A 16,785-nucleotide genomic window follows, 5' to 3' on the forward strand; every position below is an offset into this window, starting at 1 on the left:
GAGCTAAATCCCCGGCCCAGGAATTTGATTTTTTAGTATCATCTATGGTATGAAATGATAGCTATATTGCAATCAGTTATTGGAAGTAAAAGTTACCTATGGAATTTAGAAATGATGGCTACAACTCCCAGGAAAGTGGCTCACTAAATTCATGCGAAAATGCAAAATAATAATTAAAAAATATGCAACTAAATCTGTAATAGCTAAAAATGAAAGTAAGAAGTGGGCAAATGGAATTACAGCCTCTAGTTTCAGGGCTTTTACTAAAAGAATATATTGGAAAGATTCCAATTCTGGCCACTGGCCCACTGCCATTTCCAAAGGAAAAAAGTTATACTGAATCTAATTATGAGGACCAGAATGATTCCCAAGAGAATGGGGATAGCTAGAAGGAAATGCTAAGGTGCTCATTCTAAGTGTGTGTGTGCGTGTGTGTGTGTGTGTGTGTGTGTGTGTGTGTTTATCTCTAAACAGTTAATAAGAAATGGGGTGAATACAATGTGGGAAAAAATTTTTAGAATTGAAAAAAATCAGACCCCCCCAAATTCAAAGACTCAATTCAAAGATGGGCATCTGAAATGAACAGACATTTCTCAGACAAAGAAGTAAAAGCAGCAAATAAATATATGAAAAAATGTTCCACATCACTGGTCATTCAAGAGATGCAGATGAAAACAATACTGAGATTCCACCTCACCCCACAAAGAATGGCTGCTATCAAGAAATCAACCAATAACAAATGCTGGTGGGGCTGTGGGGAGAAAGGAACCCTCCTCCATTGTCAGTGGAAGTGCAGACTAGTGCAACCACTGTGGAAATCAAAATGGAGATACCTCAAAGAACTAGGGCTAGAGGTCCCATTTGACCTAGCTATTCCTCTGCTGGGTATCTTCCCCAAAGAATTGAAAGAATCATACCACAGCGATATATGTGCACCCATGTTTATAGCAGCACAGTTTGTAATAGCTGAAACTTGGAAACAGCCCAAGTGCCCATCAACTGGAAACTGGATAAAGAAGATGTGGGTTTTTTTATAAAATGGAGTACTCTCAGCCATAAAAAATGAGAAACTAGAGACATTTATAGTTAAATGGATGCATATTGAGGCCATACTCTTGCTGTTTTTTTGGGTTTTTTTAATTTTTTTTTTTTTTTTTTTTTTTTGGTACCGGGGATCAAACTCGGGTCCTTGTGCTTGCACAGCAGGTGGCAAAACCACTGAGCTAAATCCCTGGCCCAATTTTTTTTTTTTTTTTTTTTGGTACCAGAGATGGAACTTAGGTCCTTGCACTTGCACAGCAGGCAGCAAAACCATTGAGCTAAATCCCCGGCCTCTTGAGGCCATACTCTTCAGTGAAATAAATATAACACACATGTGTAAATACCGAATCGTTTCTCTACTGGGAGAAACTGAAAGTGTAAATAAGGATTAAAATGATTAAAACGAATAATTGATAATCTGAAATACAGAAAGGCCCAAAGGTGTAGGGGTGGTGGGAGGGGAAAGGGAAAGGAAAGAAGGGAAAGGAAAAATTATGAGAAAAGAAAAAAAATGGAAACAAAATCTATGTAAATAGGGAAGGGTGGAGGGGGTGAAGGGTGCACAGGTAATGGGGAAAAAATAAGAACCAAGATACATCATGTACAGGTACAAGCACCCAATGATAAATGTAAATGTATTATATACCTAAAATGTACCAATAAAAGAATTAAAAAAAAAAAAAGAAATAGGGTGAGTGAACAGTGATGGTGGTGAACAGAAAGCAAAGTAGAAAAGGGAGAGTCAAGGACTTATCCTACCCTGGCAGAAATCTTCAAGCAGTTATTAAGAAACAGAGTGAATAAAGCAATGTTGGTAGCATCAAAACACAGACTGATAAGAGCCCCTACTGGTGATCCAACATTTAAGGGCTTTAAGCAATATTCATCCTAGTTTGAAAGGACTTGGAAAGCAGAAAGGCCAAGATGACAAGAAGCCTGATCTCCCATGATCTGAAGCAATGTTCTCCCCGATTTAATTAAGAAAAGATTCAGGAAAGAGCCAGGATTCCTTGGCTCAGCTCAGTGCTAGCATCTAAACCTTATGCACATGGGTGGGAAAATAGTTAGGGAGTAGAAGTTTCTAGGACACCTTAAATATGGAAGTGGTATACACTATGGTACCAAAACCCACTGGTAAAGCCCTACACAAGGCTACAACTGAGAGAATACATAAATGCAAAGGCTGAGAGGATTAAGGTAAAAACTTGAAAGAAAATTGGTGTGTGTATCCAAGCTTTATGTAAGAGATCCCTTCTTTACCTGAATGATTTATGGGAATGGTTATTATGTCTTACTGGGAATATTTTCGATATCCAATATTATAAAATCAGTATCTGCTGGTAAAGCACCTTCCTAGCAAGAATGACAGGACTCGCTGCTCCTGGCCCAGAGGAAGGGGTTTCCCGGCCACCATCCCTCCAGCTGCTCCCAGCCCACAGGAAAGGGTTTTTGGGTCACCATCCCTACCGCTGCTCCCGGCCCCTGTCCCACCTCTCCCAGCTCAGAGGAGGTAATCCGTGCAGGCGCTAACAGCCCGCCGACCCAGTCGAAATGAGAAAACATGTAAATAAGTCTCAAAACCAGACTTCCAGATCACCTACAGCAACCCCAGAGGGAAATGAGATGGAACCCTCTGATACTCAACCACCTGGACCCACTGAACTGGCAACCAAAGGGGATCTGGAAAAAATGAAATCAGAAATAATTTCTCAGATAACAGGAGAAATTGTGCCTTTAGTGCAAGACATGATTAATAAATCTAGAGAGGTGCTGAGGAACATGATGGAATCCCAACATAAGAAACAAATGGAATCCATAAAACAGATGCAAATAGATTTCCAGGACATGAAAAACTCCATTGAAAGTCTACACAGCAGAATGAGCCAGTGTGAGGACAGAATTTCAGATATAGAAGATAAGATTGCAATTAGTGACCAGGAAAAGAAAAATTGCTTCAAAATTATAAGGGAACATGAGAAATCAATCCACCAGCTGCTAGATGATGCAAAAAAGAATAACATAAGACTGATTGGGCTCAATGAAGAAACAGGAGAGAGTGGAGATGAAATAAAAAATCTCTTCACAGAAATAATGGCAGAAAACTTCCCAAGCAGGGGAAAAGAGCTTGACATACAGATAAGTGAGGCATATAGGACTCCAAATAGCCTTGATCAAAAAAAGAATCTACACATAGGCATATAATTGTTAAGATTCCAGAAACTCAACAGAAGAACAAAGTTCTCCAAGCAGTCAGAGAAAAGAAACAAATCACATACAAAGGAAAGCCCATCAGAATCACAGCAGACTTCGCAACACAAACCATCAAGGCAAGAAGAGCTTGGAGTGACATATTCCAAGCCCTAAAAGAAAACAGCCTCCAACCCAGATTGATGTACCCTGCAAAACTATCTTTCAAAATGGGTGGAGAAATAAGATACTTTCATGACAAAGAGCACCTTAGGAACTTCGTGAACACCAAACCAGCACTCCAAAGAATTTGACACAATAGCCTAGGAACAGACATTGAGGATCACAACCCCAGGAAGCAAAGCAGAATGAACCCATCTGGCATGACAAGAAATTAAATGGAAAGGGGGAGAACCCAACAAAAAGAAAAAGTCATGGCAATGACAAGTCAATACGTTTCAGTTATAACCATCAATGTTAATGGTCTCAATTCACCAATCAAAAAAATAGACTGGCAGAATGGGTCAAGAAGCAAAATCCAACAATATGCTGCATACAAGAAACACACTTAATTCAAAAGGAAACTCAGAGACTGAAAGTTAAAGGGTGGAAAACAATACTGCATGCAAAAGGAAGCTGAAAAAAGCAGGAGTAGCTATCCTCTTGGCAGATCAAGTAGATTTCAAACTAACACTGATTAAGAGAGACGAAGAAGGGCACTACATCCTTGTAAAGGGAACAATCCAAGAGGAAGAGATGACAATCATAAATATCTATGCACCAAACACTAGTGCACTCAACTATATAAAACAAATACTAACGGACATGAAAAGCCTTATATGCACTAATACAATTGTAGCGGGGGACCTCAACACCCCACTGTCACAAATAGATAGATCAACTAGACTAAAAATAAGTAATGAAATACTAGAACTCAATAGAACTCTTGAACAAATGAACTTAACAGATGTTTACAGAGTCTTCCACCCCACAAAATCAGAATACACATTCTTCTCAGCTGCACATGGGTCATTCTCCAAAGTAGACCACATACTCACACACAGAACATGTTTAAGTAAGTGCAAAGGAATTGAAGTTATCCCCTGTATATTATCAGACCATAGTGCGATGATATTGGAGATCCATAGCAAAAGAAACTCAAAAAATTTCATAAACACATGGAAATTGAACAACACACTTCTGAATAACCAGTGGGTCACAGAGGAAATTAAAGAAGAAATCAGACAGTTCCTTCAATTAAATGACAGTGACAATAAAACATATCGGAATCTATGGGACACAATGAAAGCAGTCTTATGAGGGAAATTCATAGCCGTGAATACTCATATTAGGAAAACAGAACAAGCCCAATTAAACTACCTGATGCTGAACCCCAAGCTTCTAGAAAAAGAAGAGCAGGACAACCCCAAAGCTCATACAAGGGAGGAAATTATAAAGATCAGAGGAGAAATCAATGCAATGGAGTCTAAGAGAACGATACAAAAAATCAATGAAGCCAAGAGTTGGTTCTTTGAAAGAATCAACACAATTGACAAACCTTTAGCCAACCTTGTCAGAAAAAGGAAAGAAAAGGCCCAAATCCATGCAATTAGGAATGAAAAGGGTGAAATTACAACAGACCCAGCAGAAATCCAGAGGATCATCAATACCTACTTCCAGAACCTATATGCCAATAAGATGGACAAAACAGAAGAAATGGACAGATTCCTAGATACATATGAATTACCAAAGTTGAATGAAGAAGACCTAAAAATTCTAAACAACCCAATATCAACCAATGAAATTGAAAATGTAATTAAAAACTTATCAACTAAGAAAAGCCCAGGCCCTGATGGCTTCACTGCTGAATTCTACAAGACATTTAGAGAGGAACTGCTGCCACTACTGTTTAAAGTCTTCAAAGAAATTGAAAGGGAAGCAATACTCCCAAATTCATTCCTGGAAGCAACCATCACCTTGATCCCCAAAGCAGAGAAAAACCCAACTGAAAAAGAGAACTATAGGCCAATCTCACTAATGAACATAGATGCAAAAATCCTTCATAAGATAATGGCAAACAGAATGCAGAAGATCATCAAGAAGATCATACACCCTGATCAAGTGGGATTCATCCCAGGGATGCAGGGATGGTTCAAAATACACAAATCAATCAATGTAATACACTGTATCAGTAGAGCCAAGGACAAAAACCATATGATTATCTCCATAGATGCAGAAAAAGCATTTGACAAGATCCAACATGCATTTATGATAAAAGCCCTACAAAAAATTGGAATAGGTGGTCTCTACCTCAAACTGATAAAAGCCATCTATGAAAAACCAACAGCCAATATCATACTAAATGGTCAAAAACTGAAATCCTTCACACTCAAATCAGGAACAAGACAAGGATGTCCACTATCACCACTCTTGTTCAATATAGTTCTGGAAACATTAGCCATGGCAATTAGACAAGAGAAAGAAATAAAAGGAATAAAGATAGGTAATGAAGTCAAACTGTCATTATTTGCAGATGACATGATACTCTATATAGAAGACCCCAAGAACTCCACCAAAAGTCTTCTAGACTTAATAACCAAATTCAGTCAAGTAGCTGGTTACAAGGTCAACACACAAAAATCAATAGCTTTCCTCTACACCAATGACAGACTCCCTGAGAGAGAAATAGGGCAAATAATTCCTTTCACAATAGCATCCAAAAAACTGAAATACCTAGGAATCATCCTAATGAAAGAAATCAAAGACCTCTTCTCTGAAAACTATGGCACTATGAAAAGAGAGATTGAAGATGATATCAGAAAATGGACAGACATCCCCTGCTCCTGGGTAGGAAGGATTAATATAGTGAAAATGGCCATACTTCCAAAACTGCTATATAGATTTAATGCAATTCCAATTGAGATCCCAGCAGCATACATCATGGACCTTGAGAAAACAATTCAAAAATTCATTTGGAGCAAGAAGAGACCCAGAAGAGCAAAAGCAATTCTAGGTAACAGAGACATGGCAGGGGGTATCACAATCCCCAACCTGCAACTCTACTACAAAGCTACTGTGATAAAAACAGCATGGTACTGCAAAGAAACAGACTTGAGGACCAGTGGGAAAGATTAGATGATGCAGAAACAACGCCAGACACACTCAGCCATCTCATCTTCGACAAAGGAGCCAAACACCCTCACTGGAGGAAAGATAGCCTCTTTAATAAATGGTGCTGGAAAAATTGGGCTTCAACTTGCCAAAGATTAAAACTAGACCTGTATCTCTCACCATGCACTAAACTAAAATCAAAATGGATTAAAGATCTAAATATTAAAATAGAAACTCTGAACCAGTTGGAACAGAGGTTAGGTAGAACCCTTGAAGAGATCGGTGTAGGAAAAGATTTTATGAACAAAATCTCAGTTGCCCGTGAACTAGCACAAACAATCAACAAGTGGGATCTCTTCTTATTAAAAAGCTTCTGCACAGCAAGAGAAGCCACCAGCAGTGTGAAGAGACAACCTACAATGTGGGAAAAAAATCTTCACCTGCTCTTCCTCAGACAAAGGTCTCCTATGTAGAATCTATAAAGAACTTAAAAAGATCAGACCTCCCAAATTTAAAGACCCAATCCAAAAATGGGCATCAGAAATGAACAGACATTTCTCAGACAAAGAAGTATAAACAGCAAATAAATTCATGAAAATATGTTCAACGTCACTGGTCATTCGAGAGATGCAAATGAAAACAACACTGAGATTCCACTTCACTCCAGAAAGAATGGCTGCTATCATGAAATCAACCAATAACAAAAGCTGGTGGGCCTGTGGGGAAAGAGAAACCCTGCTCCACTGCTGGTGGGAGTGTAGACTGGTGCAAGCACTGTGGAAATCTGTATGGAGATACCTCAAAGAACTAGGACTGGAAATCCCATTTGACCCCGCTATTTCACTGCTGGGGATCTTCCCCAAAGAATTAAAAGAATCATACCACAGTGATATATGTGCACCCATGTTCATAGCAGTGCAGTTTGTAATAGCTAAAACTTGGAAACAGCCCAAATGCACATCAACTGGTGACTGGATAAAGAAAATGTGGTTTTTTAATAAAATGGAGTACTACTCAGCCATAAAAAATGAGAAATTAGAGACATTTATAGCTAAGTGGATGCACATTGAGGCGATACTCTTAAGTGAAATAAATAGGACACAGATGCGTAAATACCGAATAGTTTCTCTGGTGTGAGAAACTGAAAGTCTAAATAAGAACTAAATGTATAATAGGTAATGTGAAATAGGAAGAAAAGGGGCAAAGGGGAAGGAAGTGGGAGGGCTAGGGGAAAGGATAGAAGGGAATGGGATTAATATGAGAAAATGGAAAAATAGGAACAAAATTTTTGTAAATAGGGAGGGCTGGAGGGGTTGAAGGGAGGGCTGGGCAAGGGTGAAAAACAAGAACCAAGAGAGACTATGTAAAGGTGCAAATTTCCAATGATGAATGTCATTATATTGTATACCTAAAATGTACCAATTATTAGAATGAATAATCGATAATGTAAAATAGGAATAAAAGGTCCAAAGGGGTAGTGGGAGGGGCAGGGGAAAGGAAAGAAGGGAAAGGAAAAAATGATGAGAAATGGAAAAAATGGAAATAAAGTCTTTGTAAATAGGGAAGGGTGGAGGGCGTGAAGGGAGGGCTAGGAATGGGGAAAAAATAAGAACCAAGATGCGTTATATAAAGGTACAATTCCCAATGAGAAATGTAATTGTGTTGTATACCTACAATGTACCAATAAAAGAATACAAAAAAAAAAAGAATGAGAGGACTTGTCTACAATGCATGAAGTCCAATCCCCAGCACCAGAGAAAATATTAAAAAAACAGAATGAAGTATGTTTCTTTTGTGAATTACAGAAAAATTAAAAATAAGTTATATTCAGTTGAGAACATACCCATTTTATTAAAGCTTCCGTCTGAAATATGAGGTATTAAAGAAGAAAAGTAGAAACAGAAAACTCATAGTGGCCACTGACATTTTCAATTTAAGTTTATGGAGGACAAAAATCTGATTTCCAAATTATTATTATTAGCAACTACATAGTCTTAATTCTGTCTACTGTCTAGACAGTATTTTATTTTATTCTTTTCCTTATTTTTAGCTGGAAAGGAAGTATTTTAAAAACAAATCAATTATCACGTCTTCTTTCAGAGAAGGCCTAAAGAGTTAGAATATAGCTCTATTTAGGAGAGTTATATTTCCTACCAGTATAAGAAGTGATAAATCTGAAGGCACTGAAAATTAAAAAGGACCACTTTCTAACTCCTGAATTAAGTCTTGTATAATATAAACTACATACTCAGGTTAGAGATTTTAGTAAATGTGTCACAGTAATGTACAACAATGCTTCTCAATATCTATAGAAAGATAAAAACACTAATATTAATATTTTTACACTAGGATTTAAGATCATTCTCCTGGTTTTCCTTTTTCCTCACTTGCTCCTCCTCTTCCTCATCTCTAAATAGTCTTGTGCTCAGTTTTTGGTCCTCTTCTCTGTGTATGCTCACTTTTTAGGTACTGTAATTTCAATTAGCGCCATGGCTCTAAGCACCAGAAGTATTCCAAAGACTTCTAAATTTTTATTGCTAGGCTCAATCTCTCTCCTGAGCCTTGGATTTGTTTATCCTATTGATTACTCTCCACTTCTGCTTGGATTTTTAAAGAGCATTTTAATATACCACATTGAAAACAGAACTCCTGATTGGCAGAGCCCATCCAAACTTCCTCCTCTGTTTCCTACATGCTTATATCCTTTCCATAGTTAAGTCTTTACACTATCTTCTTGTCTATCTCTGTCTTCTCTCCTCCTACTCTACTTAGCTCATTTTGATCCAATTACTGTACCTAGCCTTCTAGCAATTCCTTTAACATGCCAATCATTCCCACTTCAGAATCCTTCCACTTCCTTCCCCCAGTCATTTCTGTCTCGCCTACAGAACTCCCCAATTCCTCACCCTGCATTAGTTTTCTTCACAGCATGTATCATCACTTAGTACTTTACATCTGATATACTCATATTTATTTATCAACAGTTATGTGGTCTAAATTTTTTAATAGAAAATTTAAGTTATTCATAACTTTCCTCTACATCATGAACTTAATTAAAATATATACATAAACAAAATACAATGCAGTATAATATTTACTATGTTACCACATGAATATTAAAAAGAATAAAAGTTAATATACATTTTTAGGACCACAATATTGAATTAAATCTCTCTACCAATAGCTTCTGAATAAGATTTATTTCTGACCACTGATCTTAGGTGTTGTGATGATACCTATTTGAAATTCAATTAATTGGACACAGTATCACAAATTTAATTCTTATTTAATTCATGTTTAGAAGACATTAGGAAGCTCATAATTCTTCATATAAAGTTAACATATTAATAGATAAGAAAATGAAAGCTTATGAAAGCATTAACTAACAAACTGAGTGAAAAATTATAAAAATGTACTTACTTTTCTCATCAGCTTTGTCTTTTATTGCTATAGTATCATTACTTAGAGACACAGTCTGTGCATTCAAAATATCTGTTCTCATTCCAGGAAATTTTGGAGAAGAAATGAAGCGCCCTTCATAAGAATATAAATAGATACCACCACCATCTACAAGAAGAAAATGTCTAAAAAATAATGAATGAAAATATATTCTCAAGTAGGACAATAGTATATTTTCACTTTTATATTAGAAAAGTTTATTCTTTACAAAAAATCTATATCCTAAATTTAAAAGACATACGTATATACATATGAAAAATGAAATATTTTTAAAATTAAAAATCAACATTTATTGTTTTGATTCAATTTTCTAGGGTTTTGTTTATTGATGGAGATAGGGGAAGAAAAATGAAAATGTCCATAATTACCACCCTGTATACTGAAATTGTGACTTCATTTATATTACACCTTCAGTTAATTTCCTTTCTTAAGGAAGAATATCTATACAAAGGCAATTAGAAAATCTTTTAAGTTAAAATTAAGTGATTTAGATGTTAGATGCTATTTGTTTCATGAAACAGTACCAATGCATATTTCATAATTGAAGATTATGTTAAAGATAATTAGAAATTAAATATTGGTTAGTCTGAAATAGTGAAAATGACTAAAAAAACTATTACCAGTACCAGCATTTATTAAAATAAGATGCTTTGGAGGCTGGGATTTAGTTCAGTGGTACACAGTACATGCCTAGCATAAGTGAGGACTTGGGTTCAATTCCCAGTACTGACAAAAAAGAAAAAGATTCTTCTCACTTTAAAATTATATGATTATCATCAGTACATATTCATATCTAAAAATTCATACAGTTTTTTCAACAGGGTTTCGGGTTCAGGGTTGCTATGTAGATAACTATATTCAAGGCATAAAACTGTGTAATTTTTTATCAACTCAAATATTTTATGACTATTATACTTTTCCTTTGCAAATATATAAATATTATAAAAACTAATTCAAACAATATAGAAAAAAAACAAAGACCTCTTGTGATACTACCTCCATAGATATTATTGTGGCAAAGTATGGTTGTACCATAATTTACTTAAAGGCATTTATTTTATTTCAAACTCTGCACTGCTTTAAAAAGTGTCTATAGCGCCCATTTATATCTGTATTGTCTATTCTACTTATTTCCTTATATAGCTTCTAGAAGCATATTTACCAAATCACAGGATACATATATTTTAAAATGTAGCATATACTGTATTGTTAAACTGACTTTTGAAATGTTATATTGATTTACACAGATGCTACAACTATTTTGGTGAGCCTGTTTTCTTAATCCTGAAACAATGTTTTAAATATTACATTCAAAGTCTCAATATCCTCAATTCAGAACCATTTGTTGATTTGGGAATTGCTAATCATTCTTTCTTATTAGGGAAACAAAAATACACTAACACCAAAAGCAATGAAAAGTTAGTACCTAATGAATATCAAATGTATACACTTAATACGTAAGGACTTGTAGGTATCTTATTTAATTAAAGGCTTTAGTCCTTACACATCAGGCCATACACATTAGTATATGAAAACAATATTTGTAAGTCTTCACAAAGTGATACATCAAAGTAGTACATATTTTTTTTCTGTGACATTTTCTCTTCTAAATAAGGTGGTAGCTTTTAACTTTCTTGTGAGTAAACTCTCTGTTTCAACGGATAACATCTCTAATTATATAAATAAGACCAGTGGCAGGCAGTAACTAAAATTATGACACTAACATATAAGCTTACTTCAAACACATTCAATAAATGAATATGTAAATAATGTATAAATAAGTAAATTTATTTGGAGCTACTAAAGTGTAAAAGCATTTCAGAAATAGTGTTTTGTCTGCAGTACTAGGGATTGAACCCAGGGATTCTACATTGAGCTACATCCCCAATCTTTTTTATTTTTTATTTTGAGATAGGGTCCTTTTAAGTCACTGAATTACCCAGTCTGGGCTCAAATACTCCTGCCTCAGCCTGGGAGTGATGGGATTACAGACATGTGCCAACATACCCAACTCAAAAATATGGTTTTTAAAGAGAGCTGATATCTCGCCTTTTAAATGGCAAAAATGACTTATTTTTAAAATGTATAAAATAACTAAATATTTCAATTTCATTAAATAGATGATACCAAATTTAATATTTTATCATTCAAGATTATCAATTGATGATCACACTCTTCAGTAACTAAATGACAGCTTTGATACTGCTGAGAATCTGTTGGTGGTCAGAATTATACTATTCAACTATCCAATCCTATGCTTTTAGTTTTCCCTATATTCCTTTGCCAAACAGTCCCTTTTCTTCTCATCGCTGTGCCAAACTTAAACAGCCATTCTTCTTTAACAGCATCATTCTTCTTCTGGTTTGCTATTTATAAAAAGCTGTGGGCTAGAAAATCTGATAATAAACAATATTAAGGGCTGCCTAGGTGATGAGTAAAAGAATAAAGTGCATAGTTTCAGATGAAAGGTTTTATGCATAGCTATTTTAGGTAAATGTCAATTATATTTCCATATGTTATTTCAGGTTTATTGCATACTTAGTCCTAAGTCTGATCTCTGATATTCCAGGTTTTGTTAAGTAGCTTTCCTAAGTCTGATCTCTCTCTGACTCAGCAGAGTCAGGCTTGATTGAGTGACTAATAATACTTTAGTGTGTGTTCCTAGAGTAATAGCTAGTCCTAATTTATTAGTTAACTGGCCTACAGTTTCTTAGTCCTGTACATGCTGAAGATCTTGCTAGAGAATATTATTTTTTAAACCTCAAATCACAGCCCAGCAGTGGCTCATGAAACCAATGAATTTCAACCAATATTTAAAAACAAAATTAGGGCTGAAGCTGTTGAGTAAGTACATGCTTAGCATACACAAGACCCTGGGTATAATCTCCAGCAGGAAGGTAGGAAGGGAGGGAGGGAAGGAGGGAGGAAGGGAAAGAGGACAGGAAGGAAGGAAGGAAGGAAAATAAGGGACCATGAGGTCTAAACTATTTAGTAGGAATTTTGTTTTTTATCATTATTTTTTAATAGGAATTTTCTTGACTGACTCCTATCCTCTCATGTCATCACTGTTTACTTATGAATTTATTCTCATTATTTTAAATAAATTAATACTTTTAAAATTTGTTTTAATTTTTAATATAGTAAATGTAGATATATAGAATCCTCAGTAACTTTTTAAGAATGTTAAGAATTTTGAAACTGTACTCAGAGTAACATTTTGGCCATTTAAGATTATGATATATAGGCCAGGGATTTAGCTCAGTGGCACTGTGCCTGCCTCACAAGCACAAGGTCCTGAGATCGATCCTCGGTACCAAAAAAAAAAAAAAGATTATAATATATAATGTAGTTATTCTCTATTTTGCTATGAAATTTTATTTTTTTCATAAAAGAAGAGTGCTTTTTTATATTTTCTTTATTAATGTTAAGAAAATATTAATATTACATTATTACATTAAAATAAAATTTTTAAAAAACTAACATACTTTATAAGGCAAAAATAAAAGTTTCAGAACTACTGGTCTAAGATCTTTAGTTCTGAAATATATAACAGAAACAGTTTGATTCCAAATCATTAAAGTACTTTTCTATGAATAGGATGCTTTAAAGAATGCTTTATCCCTATGAGATATTTAGCCCTAAATGGAATAAAAATAATAAACAAATTACCTTTCTGCCTGTAGAATTAAACTAACAGTTCCTTCTTTGAGATCAAATATAAGTGGTGTATTCCAGTTCTTCGTACTAAAAGACAAAGCATGTGCATTTATTAACACTTAAAATACTAGATACTTTTAAATAAAACAATTATAATTCCACAGTAATTATATATATCCTTTCATTAATAGCACTTGGTACAATGTTCTGAAATTATTCTTTCATGTCTGTATTGACAACCAGTAAACAGACTCTGTCCCCAGCAACTAGTACATAGTAGGCATTTAATAATATTTATTGTAGGTGTTACAATACACAAATTAAGGAATTCTAAACATAAGTCCCAGTTCTGCTATTTATTAGCTCTGTGAGTGTGTGAAAGTCATCTAATGTTTCTCATCTGAAAAACAGTGGCAGCATGGCATAGTGAGAAGAGAATAGGTCTGGGTTGCCTTATGATTTTAACAAGTTTAGCTGGGCACCATGGTATGCAGTGGTAATCCTAGCACCATGGGAGGCTACGGAAGGAGAATTGCAAGTTTGGGGGCAGCCCAGGCAGTTCAGCATTTAGTAAAATCCTGTCTCAAAATAAAAAGAACAATTAAAGGGGGAGGGGTGGAGGCACAGCTTAGTGTGAAGACTCTGAGTTCAATTCCCCATACTGAAAAAAATAATCCTAACAAGCTTAACTTCTAAAACATCAATGCCCTTATTTGTAACATGGGGTTTAATAAATCACATAAGTATCTGGCAAACTGTTACATAGCGGGTACCAAACAAACCGAAACTATAACAATCAAAGGTGAACAGGATTATCTTCTGCTATAGGTCCCCTAATATTATTGAAATGATTTCTGTGAAACATTCTATAATCTGTAAAATACTATATAAATATAAATTATAATCATGCTTATTGAATAATGAATAAATAAATCATTCCTTTCATTTCTATAGGATAATATGATTCAAAGATTGGGCTGCATGAAGAAATGGAAAACTCCATTCTCAATCAGTTGTTTCACAGTTTAAAATATTTTCATTACTCCTATATATTCTAAATGATTCTCAATAACTTTCATAGAACCAGTTTTTTAAATTGGTTTAAATCTCATATTCTCACCCAGAAGATGGAAAAGAGGAAGGTTTCAGGGAAGAGCCTGGGTCCTGGAAAACAGCTGAGCAGGTGCAGAGGCCCCAGCCAGATGGGTCCTGATGGCTTCACTGCTGAATTCTACACGATATTTAGAGAAGAACTATTGCCACTACTATTGCCACTAATGTTAAAACTCTTCAGTGAAATTGAAAGTGAAGCCACACTCCCAAATTTATTCCTGGAAGCAAGCATCACCTTGATTCCAGAAGCAGAGAAAGACCTAACAAAAAGAGAACTCTAGGCCAATCTCCATAATAAACACAGATGTAAAAATCCTCAATAAGATACTGGCAAAAAGAATGCAGAAGATCATCAAGAAGATCATGTACCCAGACCAAATGGGATTCAACCCAGGTGCAGGGATGGTTCAACATATACAAATCAATAAATGTAATATACTATATTAACAGAGCCAAAGATAAAAACCATATGATCATCTCAGTAGAGGCAGAAAAAGTGTTTGAGAAAATCCAACCCCCATTCATGATAAAAACCCTACAGAAAATTGGAATAGACAGTCTTTATTTTAATTGATAAAAGCCATCTATGAAACACCAACAGCCAATATCATACTAAATGGTCAAAAACTGAAATCCTTTATGCTAACATCAGGAACAAGACAATCATGTCCACTACCACCACTCCTCTTCAATATAGTTCTAGAAACATTAGCCATAGCAATTAGACAAGAGAAAGAAATAAAAGGAATAAAGATAGGAAACAAAGGAGTTAAGTCATTATTTGCAAATGACATGATACTCTATATAGAAGGTGCAAGAACTCCACTAAAAGTCTTCTAGACTTAATAACCAAATTCAGTACAGTAGCTGGATACAAGGTCAACACACAAAAATCAATAGCCTTCCAGTGCATGAACAACAGACTCACTGAGAGAGGATCTGGAGAAGCAACTCCTTTCACAATAGCATCCAAAAAAATGAAATACCTAGGAATCAACCAAAGGAAAGAAACAAAGATGTCTACTCTGAAAATTACAGCACTCTGAAAAAAGAGATCAAACAGGATATCAGAAAATGGAAAGACATCCCTTGCTCCTGGGTAGAAAGAACCAATATAGTGAAAATGGCCTTACTTCCAAAACTGCTATATAGATTTAATGCAATCCCAATTGAAATTCTAACAGCATACTTCAGAGTTTGAGAACACGATCCAAAAATTCATTTGGAACCAGAAGAGACCTAGAGTAGCAAAAGCAATTCTAGGCAACAAAGGACAAGGTAGAGGGTATCACAATTTCCAACTTGAGACTATACTACAAAGCTACTGTGGTAAAAACAGCATGGTACTGGCAAAGAAACAGACCTGAGGACCAGTGGAACAGATTAGAAGATGCAGAAACAGCACCAGACACACTCAGACACCTCATCTTTGACAAAGGAGCCAAACACCCTCACTGGAGGAAAGATAGCCTCTTTAATAAATGGTGCTGGAAAAATTGGGTTTCAACTTGCCAAAGATTAAAACTAGACCTGTATCTCTCACCATGCACTAAACTAAAATCAAAATGGATTAAAGATCTAAATATTAAAATAGAAACTCTGAACCAGCTGGAACAGAGGTTAGGTAGAACCCTTGAAGACATCAGTGTAGGAAAAGATTTTATGAACAAAATCTCAGTTGCCCGTGAACTAGCACAAACAATCAACAAGTGGGATCTCTTCTTATTAAAAGGCTTCTGCACAGCAAGAGAAACCACCAACAGTGTGGAGAGACAACCCACAATGTGGGAAAAATTTTTAGCAGCTGTTCCTCAGACAAAAGTCTACTATCTAGAATATATAAAGAACTTAAAAAAATCAGATCTCCCAAATTTAAAGACCCAATCCAAAAATGAGCATCTGAAATGAACAGACATTTCTCAGACAAAGAAATAGAAACAGCAAATAAACATACAAAAAAATGTTCAATCTCACTGGTCATTCGAAAGATGCAAATGAAAACCACACTGAGATGCCACCTCACTCCAGAAAGAATGGCTATCAAGAAATTAACCAATAATACTGGTGGACTTGTGGGAAAAAAGGATCCCTTCCTCACTGTTGGTGGGAGTGTAGACTGGTGCAACCACTGTGGAAATCAATATGGAGATACCTCGCAAAACTAAGATTAGGGCTGAGGATTTAGTTCAGTGGTTTTGCTGCCTGCTGCGTAAGCGC

The 16,785-nt window shown here is 35.5% G+C and overlaps 1 protein-coding gene across 7 annotated transcripts in view; it reads right to left on the reverse strand.

Moving 5' to 3' along the window:
* Ift80 (intraflagellar transport 80) overlaps positions 1–16,785 on the reverse strand; it is a 125,988-nt gene that overhangs the window by 27,336 nt on the left and 81,867 nt on the right. For all 7 annotated transcript variants that reach the window (XR_015440911.1, XM_087186455.1, XM_087186452.1 and 4 more), the window contains 2 exons: positions 13,468–13,542; positions 9,760–9,923 (listed from right to left, as the gene is read on the reverse strand). Coding sequence is in view for 6 of the 7 variants with exons in the window: in XM_087186455.1 (XP_087042581.1) it covers positions 9,760–9,923; positions 13,468–13,542 (239 nt within the window). In the remaining variant the exon portion in view is untranslated. The remainder of the gene's footprint in view (positions 1–9,759; positions 9,924–13,467; positions 13,543–16,785) is intronic.

The sequence above is a fragment of the Heterocephalus glaber genome, unplaced genomic scaffold (assembly GCF_053883595.1).
Source record: "Heterocephalus glaber isolate CG9 unplaced genomic scaffold, H.glaber_assembly_v1.0 deba00001504, whole genome shotgun sequence".
NCBI lineage: Eukaryota > Metazoa > Chordata > Mammalia > Rodentia > Bathyergidae > Heterocephalus > Heterocephalus glaber.